The sequence below is a fragment of the Podospora pseudocomata genome, chromosome 3, assembly GCF_035222375.1.
Source record: "Podospora pseudocomata strain CBS 415.72m chromosome 3, whole genome shotgun sequence".
Classification (NCBI taxonomy): Eukaryota; Fungi; Ascomycota; class Sordariomycetes; order Sordariales; family Podosporaceae; genus Podospora; species Podospora pseudocomata.
In genome coordinates, this window is record NC_085887.1 from 705103 (window position 1) to 723578 (window position 18476).

At 51.4% G+C, this 18476-nt stretch overlaps 5 protein-coding genes across 5 annotated transcripts; 3 read left to right on the top strand and 2 right to left on the bottom strand.

Annotated features, from left to right (window-relative positions):
- Window positions 1-65: 65 nt before the first annotated feature.
- On the top strand, window positions 66-1944 carry QC762_302030 (uncharacterized protein). Its single transcript, XM_062888501.1, has 2 exons — window positions 66-1089; window positions 1158-1944. The coding sequence occupies exons 1-2, from the start codon at window positions 176-178 to the stop codon at window positions 1894-1896; spliced, it is 1653 nt and encodes a 550-aa protein (XP_062744366.1). The 5' UTR covers window positions 66-175; the 3' UTR covers window positions 1897-1944.
- A 3168-nt stretch (window positions 1945-5112) lies between these two features.
- QC762_0049550 (uncharacterized protein) lies at window positions 5113-8267 on the top strand (the record flags this gene model as incomplete). Its single annotated transcript, XM_062883475.1, has 3 exons — window positions 5113-5338; window positions 5398-5881; window positions 6536-8267. 3 exons carry the CDS (start codon window positions 5113-5115, stop codon window positions 8265-8267), a joined length of 2442 nt encoding a protein of 813 aa, XP_062744367.1.
- A 2368-nt stretch (window positions 8268-10635) lies between these two features.
- Window positions 10636-11709, top strand: QC762_302080 (uncharacterized protein; the record flags this gene model as incomplete). Its single annotated transcript, XM_062888502.1, has 1 exon — window positions 10636-11709. The coding sequence occupies one exon, from the start codon at window positions 10636-10638 to the stop codon at window positions 11707-11709; it is 1074 nt and encodes a 357-aa protein (XP_062744368.1).
- A 26-nt stretch (window positions 11710-11735) lies between these two features.
- On the bottom strand, window positions 11736-13320 carry QC762_302090 (uncharacterized protein). Its single transcript, XM_062888503.1, has 3 exons — window positions 12335-13320; window positions 12140-12254; window positions 11736-12074 (listed from the first exon to the last, which is right to left on the bottom strand). Exons 1-3 carry the CDS (start codon window positions 12546-12548, stop codon window positions 11873-11875), a joined length of 531 nt encoding a protein of 176 aa, XP_062744369.1. The 5' UTR covers window positions 12549-13320; the 3' UTR covers window positions 11736-11872.
- A 968-nt stretch (window positions 13321-14288) lies between these two features.
- On the bottom strand, window positions 14289-18213 carry QC762_302100 (uncharacterized protein; the record flags this gene model as incomplete). The annotated part of the gene is made up of 2 exons (XM_062888504.1): window positions 17221-18213; window positions 14289-17160 (listed from the first exon to the last, which is right to left on the bottom strand). Exons 1-2 carry the CDS (start codon window positions 17358-17360, stop codon window positions 14289-14291), a joined length of 3012 nt encoding a protein of 1003 aa, XP_062744370.1. The 5' UTR covers window positions 17361-18213.
- Between the last annotated feature and the right edge of the window lie 263 nt (window positions 18214-18476).

Here is an 18476-nt window from a genome sequence, read left to right on the forward strand (position 1 = left end):
ACAGGAGGGTCGTGACGTCGATGCATGCATCACCTCTTTGTCTGCAGAGTACATACACATCGAGGCTCGAATCTGAACCCCGAGACCGACCTCTCTAGTTTTTCGCTTTCCCGGTGCTTGCGCTTCCATACCTTTTTATCGTTCCGCTAGTAGCACCACTTTTTCATCCGTCAAGATGTCCCCGTATCGTGCGTGCTACGACAATTCCTTTCGTCCGCCGTCGCCCTCCTCAGGGCCGACCGATGATGAGGACTATGAAGCCTACCTGCAGGCTTCTCCTTACAACAACAGATCGTATATTTCGAACAAAAAATCAGTGTCTGGAGGGAAAACAACGAGTACGACGTACAGAAGCCCTCCGCTGGATACCTATGAGTTTGAAAGACAGCCCTATCCTACACCAAGGACCCAGGCCCGAGAAAGTCCCTCGACGTCCGACTCGGATGAATCAACCCCCTCGGATTCAGAGTATGATTCCAGACGGGGGAGTTACTCTCGAGACTGGGACTCGGACCCGCCCGACAACCGCTTTGAGGAAGCCAAGCGCCTTGTCTTCTCCGTGCTTCTCTGGGTACCAGACACTGCCCTCAGTGTACTGCAGTATTTATGGGAGCTTCCATTACGGGTACTCCGCGCGATCCGTCCTTGGGCCCTGTACCCCCTCCTATTTGCCTTATCAGGTGTATTGATCTATGCGACTTTGAGGCCCACGATTCCTTATATCTATCGAGAGATCATGGAGGATCTTTTGACCTCGGTCCCCTACGGCAGGACACGAGATAAGCTCTGGGCTTCCCACGAACCCGGCGTTTTCGACAACGTGGTGGCTTTTCTATGGGGAAGCAGGGCTGAATCGGAGAAGGACAGAGGGCCGGAATACCTGAAGAGGGTGGAAAGCCTGCAAGGGGGCTTTGTAGCCACGGCCCAAATCTGCAAGCAAGTATTGGTGGAAAGTGAAGAGATGTACCACTCTCACGATTCTTTCAAAGAACTGTGGCGTTTGGTGTACGACTCGGATTGGGAGAGAGGCAAGATGGCTGGCGAGGAGTTGTGGGCAGTCTGGAAAAGGATGGCTTTAGAGACAAAGGCGTAAGTTAAAAGTCTCTTGGGAACCTTGTTGCTGTCATAGAACAGGAGCTGACCAGTGCGGGTTCTAGATTGATTGGTGACTTCCAGAAACGAATACGGCTTTTACACACAAAGATAAAAGAAGAGGACTTGAAACTCGTGGACTTGGCCCACCAGTTGAAGCAGCTGAAAGCTCTGAGGCCTTCTGAGGAGGAGCTGGCGGCCGGGAAGAAATCTACATCGCCAAAGATCCTCCGCTCCAGACCTCGAGGCACAGCTTTACCGACCGCGAAAGTCGATAGTGAGGAGACAAAGAAGGAGACGGTGGAGCTCGACGAGCTAGGAAGACGCCGGTTGCGGGATTTGGTAGTAACGAATCTGGACAGGACGCGATCATGGATTTCGGCCGCGAGGGTCGATCTTGATATTTTGATGAGAGAACTGGAAGTCCTTCTAAGGGGGCTGGAAAAGGCCACCTCCATCGTCTTCCATATATACCCGGAGAGGTATTATCACGACAGGGTGGAGTTGGCTATATGGAACAGGCTTCTCACGAAGGCGCGCGAATCTGGCCTGAGTGACAAATCCGCAGAAGACCTCAAAGAACTGCCCAAACACATATTGAGTGCACAGGAATGTATATGGGTAATGGTCACCACGCTGGGGAAGTCTTCGGAGGAGATTGAGCTGCTGACGAACGCTCTTACTTCGACGACTCGTAGATTGGCACCTAGGTGGACTGTTGATGAAGTTGTGGGCGTGTACGCGAACATCTCCCAAGAACTGGAAGAAAGTGCAGACTTGTTGGGGCTTTCAACCTTGCCATAGTCAAGATGGTATAGGTACAAGGGTATATTAAATTTGCTTCGTTCTCGACTTGCCCATTCTATTCTGGTGTTTGGATTCTACCTGTGCCTGTGTCCGGTCGCCTTGAGTGCGCTGGAAGTTGACTCGTTCGTGTCGTCGAGATTGGCTATCTTGTTGCGTCGTGGTTGGCTTGTTCCTGGCTCGAGAAGGAAGGCCATATCGAAGGCATTCAACGGTGGTACCTAATTTCGTGTAGAGATTGTTAGCATTGTTTCTTTTTCTTTATCGGTCAAGCAGGACACATGGAAAGAGGACAAACAATTCTAAAGGCCTTCCGAAATTCCTTTCTGGGGTCACAAACCAGGAAAAGAACAAGGTTTGACCGATGAATAGGTACGCCATAAAGATGGCCAGCCTACACCCAGCATTTGCCAGCCAGCCGGGACCATGTCCTGTCTGACGAAAGTATCTGAAGAGTTCCCAGGTCATTGACAAAGGGTAATCGGGTGTGCTCCAAGAGGCCGATACACGGCTCCGAGCGCCTGGAAGCCCTAGCCACTCTGAGCACCCTGTCTGGTTGCCCCTTCCTCCCCTGGGACATGCCACCCCAGACATAAAGGATCAAAAGCAGGACCTCCTTCCAATAATCAGAAAGGCAGTGCCGGTGGCTCAATGGTCAGGGCGCAGACTCCTTATTATGCTACCTGAGCACTGACGTCGCTAACACATTCTACCTGAACAGGGTTCGAATCATGGAGGCCAGCATTCTTCTCACTTACCTCGCAGTATTCTTAGGAGTGGTGTTTGGGTGGCTGGGGCTGGGAAAGACTTGCTAAATATTTAGGATTCTCGATTAAGGGGCCACGTCTTTGGGGTATCACCTTGAACGTAGGTTCTCATCTCCTCACATCTTGTCCTTCTGCATCTGGTGGTTGAGCAATCGGCACCCGGTCTCTCCTTTTTTCTCCCAATCCTTTTGTTACTAGGTTGTTTAGTTAAGGCTTGTCATGATTACGTGCACGGGCTAGACAAGATTTCACAGGATAGCTGCTGTCTTTTCATCGGACTAGAGATATCTCAACAAGGCGTTGGACACGGGCATGGATGAAGCCCACAATCAAAGCTGTGGTGGGTGATATTTGGACTTCACCTGGAGTTTGGAGTTGCTTCCTGTATTTTTCAGGGCGAAAAAGAAAGGCACTGGTTAAATGCACCTACTCTTGGCCTTTATGTTTGTCTTGTAGAGTTTTTATCTGATTGCTTTAGCTATTAGATAGACGTAGGGACAAACTTAAGCAACCGTGAAACTGGACACATGTTGAGGCTCTTCGGTGTTACACAAATCATGGATGTGTGGTGGCTATGGATTCCATTTAATTACCAGGCTGAAGGTCAGCGCATGATGTTTTGGTGTGCCTTGGGCTTTGCCAACACCTGATTTCAAGCGGGCTGTGCCACAGGTCATATGAACCCTGGGATCGTGGGACTGCATCACTGTTCTCTCCCAGTCATTTTCCGGTTGGAGGCCAACCACGCTGCAAGCCACCACAAGCGGCCGACAGCGTCATTTACACGCCAACTTTATATTCGCCTTGTACATCCATTCTTCAATGTCTGTTTTGGTCACAGGTCAAGCGGTGGAATCTACGTTCTTCACTTCAGCCTTTCCCACACAATGTATTGGATACCAAGTACCCTCACCTCCTATGGGCGAACATGTGTTGTCTGCGTCATGAATATGCTGCGGCCTTGCGCCTATATAATACTTCGGTGAGACTTTCACCTGACAAGGTGACCAGATCCCATTGCGAGGCAATAAAATGACATGGCTCAATCCGCATTTGAGAAAGAATGCCAGGCTTGCTGAGTGATGAGGTGAGTGAGGGCTATATAGTACAAACCGATCGCACTTCAACTCCCCACCTTCGAACCGCAATTTTTTTGAATCTGCCTTTCAATTTTGGATTTACGCAACCTACTTTACATCAAGGACAAGCAAACTATCCACTCGTACAGACAAAGTTGAAATGTGCATCAAATGGATCGACTACTACCGTTGCGGGCACGAGTTGGCGACAGATTACCAAAACTGCTCCCGCCGTCATCTATACATTGAGGAGAGAATTGGATATGTATCATCCCGCGGTTGCGACCTCTGTTCCCGCCCGGGCTCAATCATTACTACAAGACGAACAACAGTGAGGAGATGGAGTTTCGGCTCCTCGGATGATCTCCTCAGTCCGAGCTTGTTGGCGTCACGGCCGGCGAGAATCGAACGCAGCTACACGACAAGCCGCCGCAGCAACTGGTATGAGGGCGGGCATTATCATCGCAATCGCTACCACATAAGCAATCATTAGGAGTTCTGTTTTTGTAGTCTCTTGGGCGAGTGTGGAGATACTTCGTTGAATTTGCAATGTCTTATCGGGGATGGGTTTTTTGACTTTTTTGGGGCATTGAACTTTTCATTTGTTGATTTATTTGCAGGAAGAGCTTTGTTACGTCTTGATCGGGGTGAATACTTTGCATTACGCTGCTTCTGAATTATCATCATGCGTGTTGAACTCTCGGCTATCCTTAGAATGCTCAATAGATTAGATTTACTTGCACCAGATGTGATGAGAAGCAATGTGACGTTGTGCCAGTCGAAGATCCACATCTGTTGCACTCTCATTTAGATCGACAGATGTATTTGAAGCGGTTGACATAGGGGAGACGCAAGAGTTTTTAGACCTTGATTTGTGCCAGATGCTACGTTGTGGAACGAATTTGTGGCGTTTAGGCCTTGCGTAAAAATCGGAAGTTTCAGCGGCATAGTGCTATAAACCAAACTCAACCGCGGCCACTAAGGGTCACCACCCAGGGCTGGAGGAGTCACCAGGCATCTGCTAAATTTCCTGTTGGTCAGACAGGTCCTTGGACTCCACCACCTGCAACGGACAACAATCTGAACACTTCAAATCCGCAAGAAAAGATCGAAACAACTGTGTGATCCATGTCAGCGGAAACCTCCCCGAGGCAAGTATTCATAACTTGTTCTGTTATACAATATCGGGACCTGACTAAAGAAGACCGCCGCAGGAAGCGCGAGCACCACCGAATTATTCCCCGTTCCCCTACAAGCCTCAGACCGAACACTTTCTTGAGGGAACGTGGAGCGGCCACCAAGACATCGGAATTGGCCCCCTACCAATTGCTATTACCAGAACATGCTTCGGAGGAAGGCTATCGCCGGTCATGGAGGTCGAGTTTCCCGCGGCCGTGTTTGGCAACAACATGACGGCTATTCTCAAGCTCTTCGATCCCCGACACCCCCCGACGTTTCATGTGGGACAGAGAGGGCTTCTTCGACCCCATGGACCCCATGACCAATTCGCATGGGAAGATTTTGTACGAAAGGACAAACTAAAGCCGTTCCTCGACGAAATTACGGCAGTAGAGAACAAGGCCTGTGGTCCGCATGGTATGAGCTTGGCGACGAAGAACCGCAATCAAACGAGGCATTGGGTAGATACGAAGCAGACCTGTATCGCACAACATTGGAGGAGTTCGACAGCGAGACACGGGCATATGGAAAGCTCAGGGATCTGCAAGGGGAATGCATTCCAAGCCTTTATGCCCACGTTTTCATCCAGGCGCAAACAGCTGATCCAGCCCTGGCTGGACGACCCGAGTTCAGCATTTTCGGTATTTTAATGGAACCCATCCGAGGCTTCATCCCAGAAAAACTCCCAGATCTTCCTGCCTCCGACGCACCGCCCAAGGAGCTCTGGAAGACGATTGTTCAAGATGCTGTCTACCCAGCAAACGAGATCAATAAGCGAGGTGTGGCCATGCTTGACTGTAGAGCTGGCAACGCCTTGGTAAAACACGACACGCATCGTGTTGTGATTCACGATTTTGCCCAGTGCCAATTCCGCAACGAGGTAGAAGCCATGTATGCAGAGCAGAAGGCAGAGGCCGAGAAGGGCGACGAAGGGGAAGACAACGGGGGGAAAGCTCATGAGTGGGAACCGAGCGATGGTCTTGCCCCGCAACTACGGAGAACACGTCCGCTTCCATGGGAATCAATTTGCCATCGGAATGCCTCTCACAAGCAAGTTGCTGAGAAAGGGCTGGCGTCGATCTAGAGCATAACATCTGCTACCTTTGCCTGGATGAAGAGGTGGATATCTCTTAGTCTTTCCGGACAGATTTGCGATAGTTTTCTTCACCGCCTCATGTCAGGTACTGTTGGTTAATGAAGTGGCGAAATCAGCTGTGCTGTTGCTGACTGGAGTTGGCCTGAAAAAGGTGGCCCTCGCAGACTGTTGGCAGAAGATCTTTGCAGGACCAACCGTTCAGTGTGTGAGGTCTGATACGACAAGCTTCACCCCACCCCCTAAGCATCTCCAGGCAGAACTTACAGCCAAGCCAACCTGCTTATTATCAGCGGCAGTATAGCAAAGGACTATTTAACATACACTCAGAACCGATAAATCTCTGCACTCACACACTCTCGCTACTAACCAGACACTGAAGACTGTATCCATAATGGCTCAATCAAGGGAGTTAGCAGACCCATCAGCGGTGGTCAATCGCTATCGCGCGTTCGATAGATGGCAAGTAGCCGATCTCCCACCTTCCTTTTCGCGAAAATTCCTAACGAGAACCATCACAGGACCAAGGCTGGTAGTTCCACCCGCAAAGACGTCTTCCTCCACACGCACCAAATTATCAAAGAAATCCATCCCGACCACCATGTCACCAGAGCGAGACCAGGAGGCGAGATGGACCTGCTAGGCTATGCAGCCGCAGGTCACGCAACCGCCGTTCAGGACAACTACAACCCCCCCGGGACCAATGACGTGCCAGTCCACAACGTCCCCGGCTTCTACCTTGACGCTGTCCGCGCCTACAAAGCCAGCCCCAAGCCCTTTGACCGACCAGGAGGAACCCTGATTGACAAGATCTATTTCGGCCGCTGGCTCTACACCTGGCAAGACTTGACCTTCATCCTCTACAAATGCGTCGTCCAAAACACCGACTGTGGCAACGATCTCATGCATTACCTCCTCGCTCCCAATGACGCAGACAAGGTAGATGAGCTTGGCCACCACCTCGACACCGACAGGCTTCTTCTCGCAGCAGGCGACTGGTCATGCACTCTCCACAACGAGATATACGTCTACGATAACGGCGACTGGATCAAGGACCCCCTTCTGTGGCAGAGCGTGCAGGGTGCCTCTTGGGACGATGTGATTTTAGAGCCAGCCATGAAAGACGCCTTGATGAGAGACGTTATTGGTTTCTTCGACACGAGAGATGTCTACCAAGACCTCGGGCTCATGTGGAAGAGGGGCATCATCCTCCACGGCCTTCCTGGTAACGGAAAGACCGCCTCCATCAAGGCGCTGATCAACTCCCTCGAGGCCAGAGGCAAAGAAGACGGCTCTAAGAGAATTCCAAGCCTGTACGTCAAAGCCTTTGACAGCTCCATGGGCGGAAAGTGGTCCATCCGGTACATTTTCGAGCACGCCAGGAAGATGGCCCCCTGCGTTCTCATCTTTGAGGATTTGGACTCGTTGGTGTTGGATGAGTACAGGAGCTACTTCCTGAACGAGGTTGATGGACTCGAGTCCAACGAGGGCATCCTCATGATTGGAAGTACGAACCATTTGTCCAAACTCGATCCTGCAATTGCCAAGAGACCTAGCCGCTTCGACAGGAAGTACCACTTCAAGCTGCCCAACGAGGAGACGAGGAAGAGATATGCAGAGTACTGGAGGAAGAAGCTGGAGAGCAAGCCGATCGTGGCAGACAAGTTTGAGGAAGAAATTACCTATCTTATCGCCCAGTTGACGGACGGATTCAGCTTCGCCTACATCAGAGAGCTGTTCGTGTCGTCGCTTCTGGCGCTTGTGCGCGGCTTCAATCCTGACGTTGTGGAGGAGGATCCCAGGGAAGACGATGCTGGTGATGAGAGCTCCTCGACCGCCGGTGACGGCGTAATTGTTGAGAAACCCGCAATCGTGGGAGAGGGCAATGCCGGGGTGGAAAATACCGAGGAGCAGGAGAAGACTGGCGAAAAGACTAAAAAGTTCAAGCCCAAGCGGGTGTTCCCTGTGCTGGATATTCCCGAGTATCTCCAGGACAACCTGCTGCTTAAGATCATCATATCCCAAGCAAAGATCCTTTTTGAGGAGATGGACCGTGACGATGATGAACAGAAAGAGAAGGAAGGGGACGGTGATGGTGCCATTCGGAGGATCCGAGTGAAGCGTGGTTTGCCGGCGCCACGGATGCAACTGGTAAGCGGGACCACCGCTGCTAGCCCTCCTGCTGATTCCGCTTCTGCTAATTCCGCTCCTGATGATTCCGCTCCTGATGACACGGATCTCTTGAGGATGTAAAGAGCGATGGTGTTGTGAGCAATCAATCTGAATATACGCATGCTATCAGTCTGTCAAGTTAGAAAATGAGATAACGTATTTGATAAGCGAGCGGATCGGACAAGCGAGTGGATCAATTTCTACTACCCTATTACAACCATCCTCAATTGCAAAACAGCAATACTATTAACCTACTATAATTACATCAGAAACAGCTTAATCAGACTCTTCTACAACCTCCTGGCGCGTACGGATATTATGGCCAGGCTTGCCGCACACACCACAGCACCGAAGCTTTATACGACCCCCCCCTACACCACCACCATCCTGCTCCTTTCCTTGCGCTACCTCTCCACCCACAGCCTTCTGGTCCAGTAGATCCTGTGAATCTTGCAAAGTAAGTGATCCTCCAAGCTGCACACGTGTTCTTTTGGCTCTCCGGCGCTTGCTTAAGGCTTCGTTAGCCTTACGGAGTGAAGCATTCTCTGCACGAAGGAGAGCCACCTGGTACATTACAGCCGTTGTACTCTTAGCAAGCTGGTCCACCGCAGCCAACATCGAAGTCGGGGAGCTATTTTGATGGTTGGCAATGCGAGTCTTGATGAGCGTTGATTGTGAGTTGGCTTCTCGGGGGTTTTGTGGTGTTTGGAACACCCAAGGTTGTGGAGTGCCGGGCCGTGAGGTCGGGGGTGTTGGCATACGAAGCTTTACATCCAGCTTAGAAAGCACCCTTTCTGGATCGTACGGTATAAGGCCAGCACCCGCAAAACCACCCTGTATATTCTTCTCCGTTATAGAGGCGAAAAAGGCCTCACGGAAGGCATAGAAGAACTCGACCTTGCTTACGTGGTTGATATGTATGCGCATCAAGTCGACCGTACGCCTGTTTTAGTGGCCCAAAGCAGCCAACATCGAGTGGCTGGAGGAGGTGGGAGGAGTGTGGAGGCATGCAGAGCGTGATAATATTGTTCCGCTGGCAGTGGCGCTCGAATCCGGTCGAGTGGTGGCTTTCGTGGCCGTCGAGGATTAATAACCGGTATTTGCCCTTTGTACGGGACGCTGTATGATAGTCGAAGTGCTTGATCCAATCTAGGCCTACCGTATTGGTAGTTGTTACGCCCCAAGCGTAATACCCCTGTACAGGAACCACTGGGTGGTACTCGAAGTGCTGGACACCTCGGCCAATCATTGGGCCAGGGATAAAAAGACCCATAAGCCCCCATACGACAATCAGGAGGTGCTCAGTCTGATCAGTGGCCAAGACCACTGAGCACACTGAGCACATCGATCATGAAAGGTTGCTCATTCTGCTCAGCCGCCAAGACCACTGAGCACACTGAGCAAGGTACAAAGATACCTCAGAAACATATGTAGATAGCTTCACATAAATAGGGGGGAGTGCCCAGCGCTCCCCATGTCGAGGAATCTGATTCCTCATGCAAGCAATCAAGTTCATTTGTCTACAATCTACTCTCAGTAGCTCTTTGTTAGAACGACCTGTTGTTGACAGTGAACCCCATGTCTGAGACGCTTGTCACAACCTTCGATCATCCTGTCATATTCACCTCCGGCGTACTGCCTTGCAGTCTGTATCCACTCCCGGTGCAGGTTGTAACATCACGGCGGTGATCATGCTAGTTTGCTTAGGTGCAGGTGCCTGCGCCCCACGTTTCGAATCTGGCTAGTGGGGTTGCTCCGAGGTGGTTGTTTATTTCTGGCTGCAGGCTACAGGCTGGTATTACTCTTCTCTTTTACTTCTTTAGATCAAAATCCTACGAATACAGCCATCACTTACTGGTGCCTTTGCCCTGCGTGATACGCTGCCCTCACAGGGGTGATGGTAATGGCCAGGAGTATGATTCCCTTGATATGGAGTTTGTTTTATCAAACTTTAGGAAGATCGGCCCAAGCGAACAAGCGGTTCAGTCGTTAGGCGGGCAGATTACTGTTTGGCTTGAGTCGTCATAACCCCTGGGGGGGCGCACCCCTGAATGACACCTGAGTTTATGCGTAGGTACATTAAACCGTGATGCCTTGACTTTGACACAGCACTAGTATCGCAACACAGCTAGAAATGAAAACCATCGTTCCCGTTCGTATCGTGGCAGAGTCGATGGCATTGAAGAAGTGGATTGGCTGAATCCTCTTTGTGGAGTCATTGACTCCAGTCTATGACGACAGCTAACATTCGTCATAGCATCATCACAGCCGATGCCAACCAACAGAAAGCCACCACAGAATTAACTATACACAAAGGCCAAATGGGTCAACCAGTTAGAAATGGACTATTTCATCGCCCAAGACGAACGCTCCCGTCAAGAACGGAAGGAAGAAGACACCGAAGAAACACAAAAGACCATCACCACCGCCAACAACACCACGCCTCAAGATGTCAAAGACAATGCCCACTCTGGAACTCAATCCTCACAAACGGATTCCCCTTCTCAAAATCAAAACACACCACCCCGATCATGAGCCACAGCTCCCCATTAGCGAGACAAAGTCTCACCCCACCCGTCCAACAGCCTCCGACCTACCAGACCCCCCCCCATCAAACAACACCGGCAGCATCTACTTCATCGGCACCGCCACCACCATCCTCTCCTGGCACGGCGCCCGCATCCTAACCGATCCCAACTTCCTCCACGCCGGCGACCACGTCCACCTCGGCCCAGGCGTCACCTCGGAACGTCTCACCAATCCCGCAGTAGACATCAACGCCCTCCCACCCCTAGATTGCATCCTCCTATCCCACTACCACGAAGACCACTTCGACCGCCTAGTCGAAGACTCCCTCAGCCGCCAATTCCCCATCATCTCCACCCCCCACGCCAAATCCTGCCTCACTTCCCCTTCCAAACCAGAGCCCTTCCAGAACGTCACTGCCCTGGACTTTTTCGACTCCCTGATCATGCCCATCGTTCAGCCCACCTCCACCAACAGCAACGGCAAAACCCCTCAAATCAAAGTAACAGCCATGCCAGGGAAACACGTCCCCCCCGGCCCCCTCGCCGTCGCCAACGACCTCCTAGGCGCTGTCCCACCCACCAACGGCTGGCTTCTAGAACTGGGATACACCACCTCAGCCGAAACAGCACAAAACACCCAAGTAGGCTACAGAATCTACATCTCGGGTGACACCCTCCTCATCGACGAGCTGAAGCAGATCCCACAATGGCTTCACGGAGAAAAGATCGACCTGATGCTTGTCCACCTTGGCGGGACGACGATCCCGGGTGCAAAGATGCCGCTCTTGATGGTGACAATGGATGGGGTGCAAGGGGTGAAACTCATGAAGATGATGAATCCCGACATCACCATCCCAATTCACTACGATGACTATGACGTGATGGTGTCGGGGCTGGATGACTTCAAAAAGGAGGTCAACGGCGCAGGGTTGCAGGACAAAGTCGTGTATCTGGATAGGGGGGAAGAGTATCAGTTTCAAGTCAGGGGGCTATAACTGAAAAGAAACAGAAAAAACTGTTGATGGTCTTAAAGTCAATGTTTGTATTTGCTAGCAATAAAGATGATGGTATCATAATACTCCCTCCCAAACTACAACTAATTCGCACAAGCATTCTGTCTCTCCTTTGCCATGGCGCTGTTGCGTCTATTCAGGGAGTTCAAGCCCTCATGGGGGCCTGTCCCTGATAGCCCATCTTGTCCGGCACACCTCCCTGCATCGCGTCCCTGCGCTTCTCCACTTCCTTGTGCGACTGGATCACACCGCAGCAAGGGCAGCAGCAGGCGACAAGACAGTCGGTGCACCCGCTTCCCTCGATTCTATGCTTGGATCGGACCTCTCCACGCTGAAGGCATTCGAGACTGTGTTGCACAACAAGTCAGTACAGGTGCTATTGGGAGAAAGCCATGAGGAAGAGGTTACTAACATCCATCCCCAGCCGCCACAAAAGTTCAAGCCGCACCAGGCACATCCCCACATGCCACATCCGCTAGGTGAAGGGTTCGAGGGGTTCTCGAGAAGCTCATGAGTCTTGTTCACCACTGTCCACCCATATGGTCAGCCACTAATCGATACACACCAAGCCATGGGTGAGGAGAGTTGAATGAATGGCAAGACTCACGAATACAAGGGCAGCAGCACCCCATCCAGAAGTGCCCACCAGAGCAACATCCACAGAGGCCATCTTGCCACTCTCCTTCCTTGATGACGGTGGGTTGGTGAGACATGATGTGTTCGATATCAGATCCGGTGGGCAACGTTACGTAGAGATGTCGTGTACGGGATAAGTACGAGAGGTAATCAGGTAGCAACGGTGACGACGGTGTTCTTTGCATCAACCAACAGGATCCGAGACAAGAAAAGAAACTCAATTCCAGTTCTCCTGGGGAAAAAGGGGGGAACTCGGTTCATTTTAAACCATCAGCCCTGGGGGTCGGTCTCTGTCGTTACACAGCAGCAGCTGCTGCTGTACCCTTGACTGCGCCATGTGTGAGGATCACACTTCGGACTGAGAGTTATTAGGTAGGAGGGGACAAAGAGGGACCCCGGCTTGCGGCTGATGAATGGGACCTGTGCTGTGACGGTCAGAAGGGAAACGATGTGTCGTTAGTTGACGGCTTGGGCTGTAATGTTGGCCTTGGCCGCGGCTCGTGATCATGTATGTCTAACTGTTTTGGAAAATGCGGTGGGAGACAACAGAGAAGGTCGCAGCCAAAGGCCCGCTGCCTCTTCGCATTGTTTTCTCATTTCAACGTCGAACCGCAAAGGTCTGCCAAGAGCTGGGGAAACGGCAGTGGCTTTTGGTTGTCTGGGAAGCTCGGTCTTGTGAAGGGGCGTTGGTGGGCTGGAGCCTTGCGACTCGGACTCGTACAGGTGTTGGATCATCGGAGGATGGAACTCTGGTCAGGAATCGTGGCAAGCCGGCGACTACTTGTCTGACTGAACACCTTCATTTTAAGTTTTTTTGTATCCAAGAACTTTCAGCTTACGAGTCAGCTAAGAATTTTCTTCACCTCGATTCTTCTTTCTAGGAATGTTTCCTCAACGAGGCTCGCAGCAGCTGATAAGATGGTGGGGCTTGGCTCTGGAACCATTGAGACCACCCACACAACGCCCCCACAATTGACAGCAGATCATGCAGGGTCCCGTCGTACATGATGGTTTGGGACCTCCCAACTGCGACCAAAAACAAACTGAACAGTTATTTCGTCGTAAAAAAATCAGACTCGAAAGGGATTGAGGTAGGTAGTCAATACCTACTGACCTAAGGAGGTGTCGGGGTCCTTTTTCATTGACAAAACACCCAAGAGCACCTTGCGGGGAAAGCAGATCACTGCATTCCCCCCACAGGTAGGGCTGCTAGCGCACGGCCCAACCGCTGTGCCGGAAATAGCCCCCCGTTCCCCCCACTGTGCCACTCATCACTTAACGAGGCTCGGATGAATATCAATGCCCGCTCCTCCATGAACGACATGATTGAGCCGCCAGCCTACCGCTGATGACCTCCGAAACGGATCTATATCTCCCAGTCGGCCGAACCACTGTTCCTCGAGAGATATACCTGGAAATATCTTCTTGGCGTAACCAAGAGATGAAGCTCTCGATACGAAGGCCTGTTGTCAGGGTCACCAAGTGGGTGAGGGTAACATGTGGTGGTATTCGCCGTGGTGTCACCTCAAGGCCGCCCTCAGCCGCACCCCGGAGAGGTGACAAAGTTCTGACCTCTTGTCAATCTGAAACCATGCTTTGTTGATTGCAATGTGCCACAATCTATCTGCTCATCACCACCATTACTTTTATTGACCTCGAAATATCACCACATGCGTTTCTGGGAGCCCCCGATGTAGTCATGAAGTGAGGCCCTACACAATTACGAAGCCCCAGAACAGATATGCCCATGTATGGTTCAAGATCTCGTCACGACTGTTCACTGCAGGTGCATGTCAGGTCTGATACAGTGTATACGTTCCGATTGCTGCAATGTCTACCTCCATTGTCCCCTCATTACACACAAATTTACATCCATGCAGATCTTCTTTACAATATCTATCCCCATCCCACCTTCACTATGCCAACTATTGATCAGCCTGCGATTTACCCAGATTCCCAACAAGGCAGGCCAACAACGCCAAACCCCCACCACCACCAGGTTGTGAGCTCATCTCGTTCTTTATAACAAACCCCTCCTCCACGGTGCACTCTCTTTCCTCAACACAGCTCTTTCCCTGCCCACACTCTTTCATAATGACATGGTCGTTCTGATCGACAGAGTTCTCCTTCTCAGTAGACACCTCCTCCTCAACCTGCTTCTCCTCAATGCATTCCTTCTCCTGAACAATATCCTTCCTCTGAACATACTTCTCCCTCAATACCTCGTTCTCGGGAGAAAACTCCTTTTCACTATCGCCATCCGCATCGCGACACATCAGCCAATCATATGCCTCTTGATTGATCTTTCGAGTGGTGGATCTGCGGTAAAACTCCTCGTTTCTCTTGTGCTGAGCGGCCAAGGCCTCGGTAGCTTTGCGGTGCAACAGAGCCGACTGATCGATCTCGTCCAGGTCGTCATACGCCATCGTGGGCCAGTCGTCAGACAACGGGGTAGACCAATCCTCATTGTCGGGGATTTCGGCATGCAGCCAAACAACCTGTCCATTCCCGCTGCAAAGATCGTTCCCATCCCCATTCTCACTGGTAGCGGATGGTGAGCGGTCCATGCAGGCAGCGTACATCCGGCGAAGATGCTCACTTCGGTGCTTGAAATGCTCGGAATACGGCATATCTCCAGACATCAGGATTATCTCCCCTAAACGCGCTCTGGTTAGAGCCACGCACAACCTATTAGGGTCGTCAAGAAAATCAGTAGATCTCTCCTTCGAGAGATCCAAAAACACAAAATCAGCCTCGTGGCCTTGCGAGACATCGACTGTACGAGCTTCCACCCGCTTCTGGGCCCATTGAGGGAGTGTCCTGAGCTCCTTCTTATACCGCTGGAAGGCAGCTCTGTATGGCGATATTATGAGGACGGTGCCGGGCTCCACACTGTCCGGCTTGCGAAAATGTTGATCAGCCAGCAACTCCTTGACACGAGTCATCACCCAAGCCGCGTGGCTAGGATTCCAGCATGATGTTCCCTCCGTCTTTTCTCCGACAGATCCTTTCAAATGAACAATGAGTCTCGGTACTCCGCACGGCTTATTGCCAATGAGCCGGCTCAGATAGTTGCGGACATGAACGAGCGGTCGGTTTTCTGTTTTTGCTGTTCCCGAGACCATGCGTCCATTGTACCAAAGACCGGATGCCAACCGATGAAGGCTGCCATAGGCACGGTGATTGATCAAGAGTTCATGACGAATCACCCCGGCCCTGGCCGCGCGTTCCATCATCGAAATTTGCATTTGTCGCGCGTAGGGATTCTGAGAACCGGAGCCCGCAGAACCGACGTAAGGTACAGTTTGCCGATGATCGCCGCAAAATATCCAGGCGACCGGGTTGAAGTTTGCAATTGCCACCAAGTTGCACAGCTCTCGGGCATGGGGCGACTCATCAAAGAACACCAAGTCGGGCTTGAACATGCCCTTAAAATGATTAGACGCAGCCACAGGGGTTGTCGCAATAAAGTCGGCGTCGGCTAGGGTGTCTCGGTACAGATCGTATACTAAATTGCGAAAACGGAGGGGGACCACGAGGCATTCCTCCTCACCGAACAACTCTTCTTCCATGTACTTCTTGATCGGCTCATACTCCGTATCCTTGTGTGCTTCATAACGCTCCCAAGCCGCTTCGTCGAGACTCGGGGCTCTGCAACTGGTCTCGGAATTTTGCCCAGTGGTCATCTCTTTGACAGTCGCAAGGAATTGGTTGGTGAAGTCGGCATTGGAAATTCCGCCCGCCGCGGCGTCCTCCGCTTGGTTCAGCTTAGAGCTCCGGTTCACCTCAAAACCCCAACCCTTCATCCGAATGATCGACTTCTTCATGCCCAGATCTTGGTACAGGCGGACCATTCGGTTCGCAACATCGTCGACAGGACTGTTCATATCGACGATGAACAAAACCTTTGCCGACTCATTCGGACGCTTCCCAAATCGTACCATGGGCTCAGATTGAGCCATGGCGATAGTGAACAGATTGAAGTGCGTCTTACCCGCACCAGGCCCCCCTGGGAGAACACAAATACCGCATGGTAGATGGTCAAAGCCGTGAAGATAAGCCTCCTTCTGCTGTTGGTTTAGCATCTGAAACCTCTTGCCGAGGGGCGTCTCAAACCAGCCAGGCCGGTCAAGAGCCTTCTTCATGTGTGGCAGTTTGTCGTGAAGGTTGACACGGAAAGCAGGGTTTGTCAAGGTGACAAAGTAGTTGAATGCGTCCAGTTGTCGATCCGTCGCGTTCTGGTAACGACCGTGGAGAGACTCTAACGCTCCAATTTCAGAATCTTTGGTTGATTCCGAGGCGAAGAGATGGAAATTGACCTTGACGACGTTGGTTGGGTTCAGTTGAGAGGCCAGATCATTTTGGTCTGCGACAATCTTGTGATCGTGAGAATCGCAACGCAAACCAGAAGAGTTCCCAACCGAGGAGGCGATGGGTGAAATGGTTGATGAGGAGGCTGCTGGGGAGAGACGCTTGGGACTAGTGGCCGCCGAACTGGAGGATGACCCAGTAGAGTCGATAATGGGTTTGTCCAAGACCTCATGATGCTGTGCAGTCGGAACGGTTACTTTGTATGCGGGAAGCTTTGCCAGCGGCGAGCTGCTCGATCCCAGAATGGCAACTGGATTCTCAATGCGAGCCACATCCCAGTATCCACTGAAAGTACCATCCGCAAAGGCGATTCTCACTTTGCCACCTCCACCTTGGGACGGCATCTTGCTTTCGCCGTTGGAGCCTGGCTGAACGAGAAGGAGGTATTCGCTGCGCTTTATGGTTTGCCGAATACGAGTAATGAGCCTGTTAAAAAGGCCATGTTAGTACTTGATAGAGCAGGGGACTTGAATGAAGACAACATACCAAGCATCGAACTTGAGGTCCTGCCCATTGATCTCATCGATCAACCGCGCATCTTGAAGGAACTCATGCTCCGTTCCAGCCTTGTGAATGCGCGCAAATTCGGCGACAGAGCTGAAATTATAAATGGGAGAGGACTCCATGATGGTCGACTGATGCTGTATAGGTGTTGTGTTAGTGACTCAGGTCGCGTGCTTGGAATTTGCGAAACAGGGAGCCTTCTGAGAGTCCGACAAGAATGGAAGGGAAGCCGGTGGGGTGGTGGGGGAGAATGTCGTGGTTGTGCCTTCCAAAATGGATGACGGGGGTTGCGGTGGGTGAGATATGCAAAGCCCAATGGAAACCCAAGAGGCTGAAATGCAAAAAGAGGCGATTGGAAAGAAGCAATTGATGCGGTGAAAAAACAACAAAAGACTAGCTCCTTTGGTGCTTGGGACAAAAGAAGAGAGAGGAGGAAGAAGGGAAGAAATTCCCACGCAGCCTGCCTTCATGGCAGAGAAGAAAAAAAGACTGCTCCGCCAGAGATTGTGGGGCAAGTCTGTCAGTCTATTCACTTCCTCATTCACCCGCCATCACAATAGGTGATCTCCTATTGTGCTCTTGCTCTTGATGTGCTCATTAGCCATTTTAGTGGACGGCTGGGACGACTGTGCTCCAGAAGTGAACGAGGGTGCTCCGCGTGTGGGTGAACGTGCCTCGTGAGTGGGTGAATGAGGTCGGCGCAAGTGGGTGGATTTGGTCGGCGTGAGGGCAGGTTGCTCAACGCGGCTGGGAGCAAGTCGATCAGTCGTGCTCAGCGGCAGAGAAAATTCTTCAGTGGTTGGAAGCCAATCAAATTGCTCATCTTGACCAAAAGTTCAGACAAGATGTCGATGCCCGAGGTTTGGCAGAGCGACGGTGTATTCAGGTGGAATCATCATGCTTTTTGGGAGGAAGACAGAAGTAGTGGAAAGAAGCAGGTGGTAAGTGCCAGTATATTTAGGTGAAGTCGGTTCTGTACAGATTGATTTTGGCAACCGCAGCAGACAAGGAAGGTGCCAGTTCATCAGTCTGGGTGCTACAGAGGTTGAAATGCCAAAAGAAAAAAACCAAGGGTATATTGCTAAATATCGAAAACACATTAACTATTGCTATCTTGCTGGGGGATCCCAGCAGACTCCTCTGTCTCGGCCACTTCCCTTATCCTAGCCAACTTCCAAACAATCCATCTGTGTTTAAACTTTGAACTTTGAACCTCCATTATCATGAGCTCTTGCTTG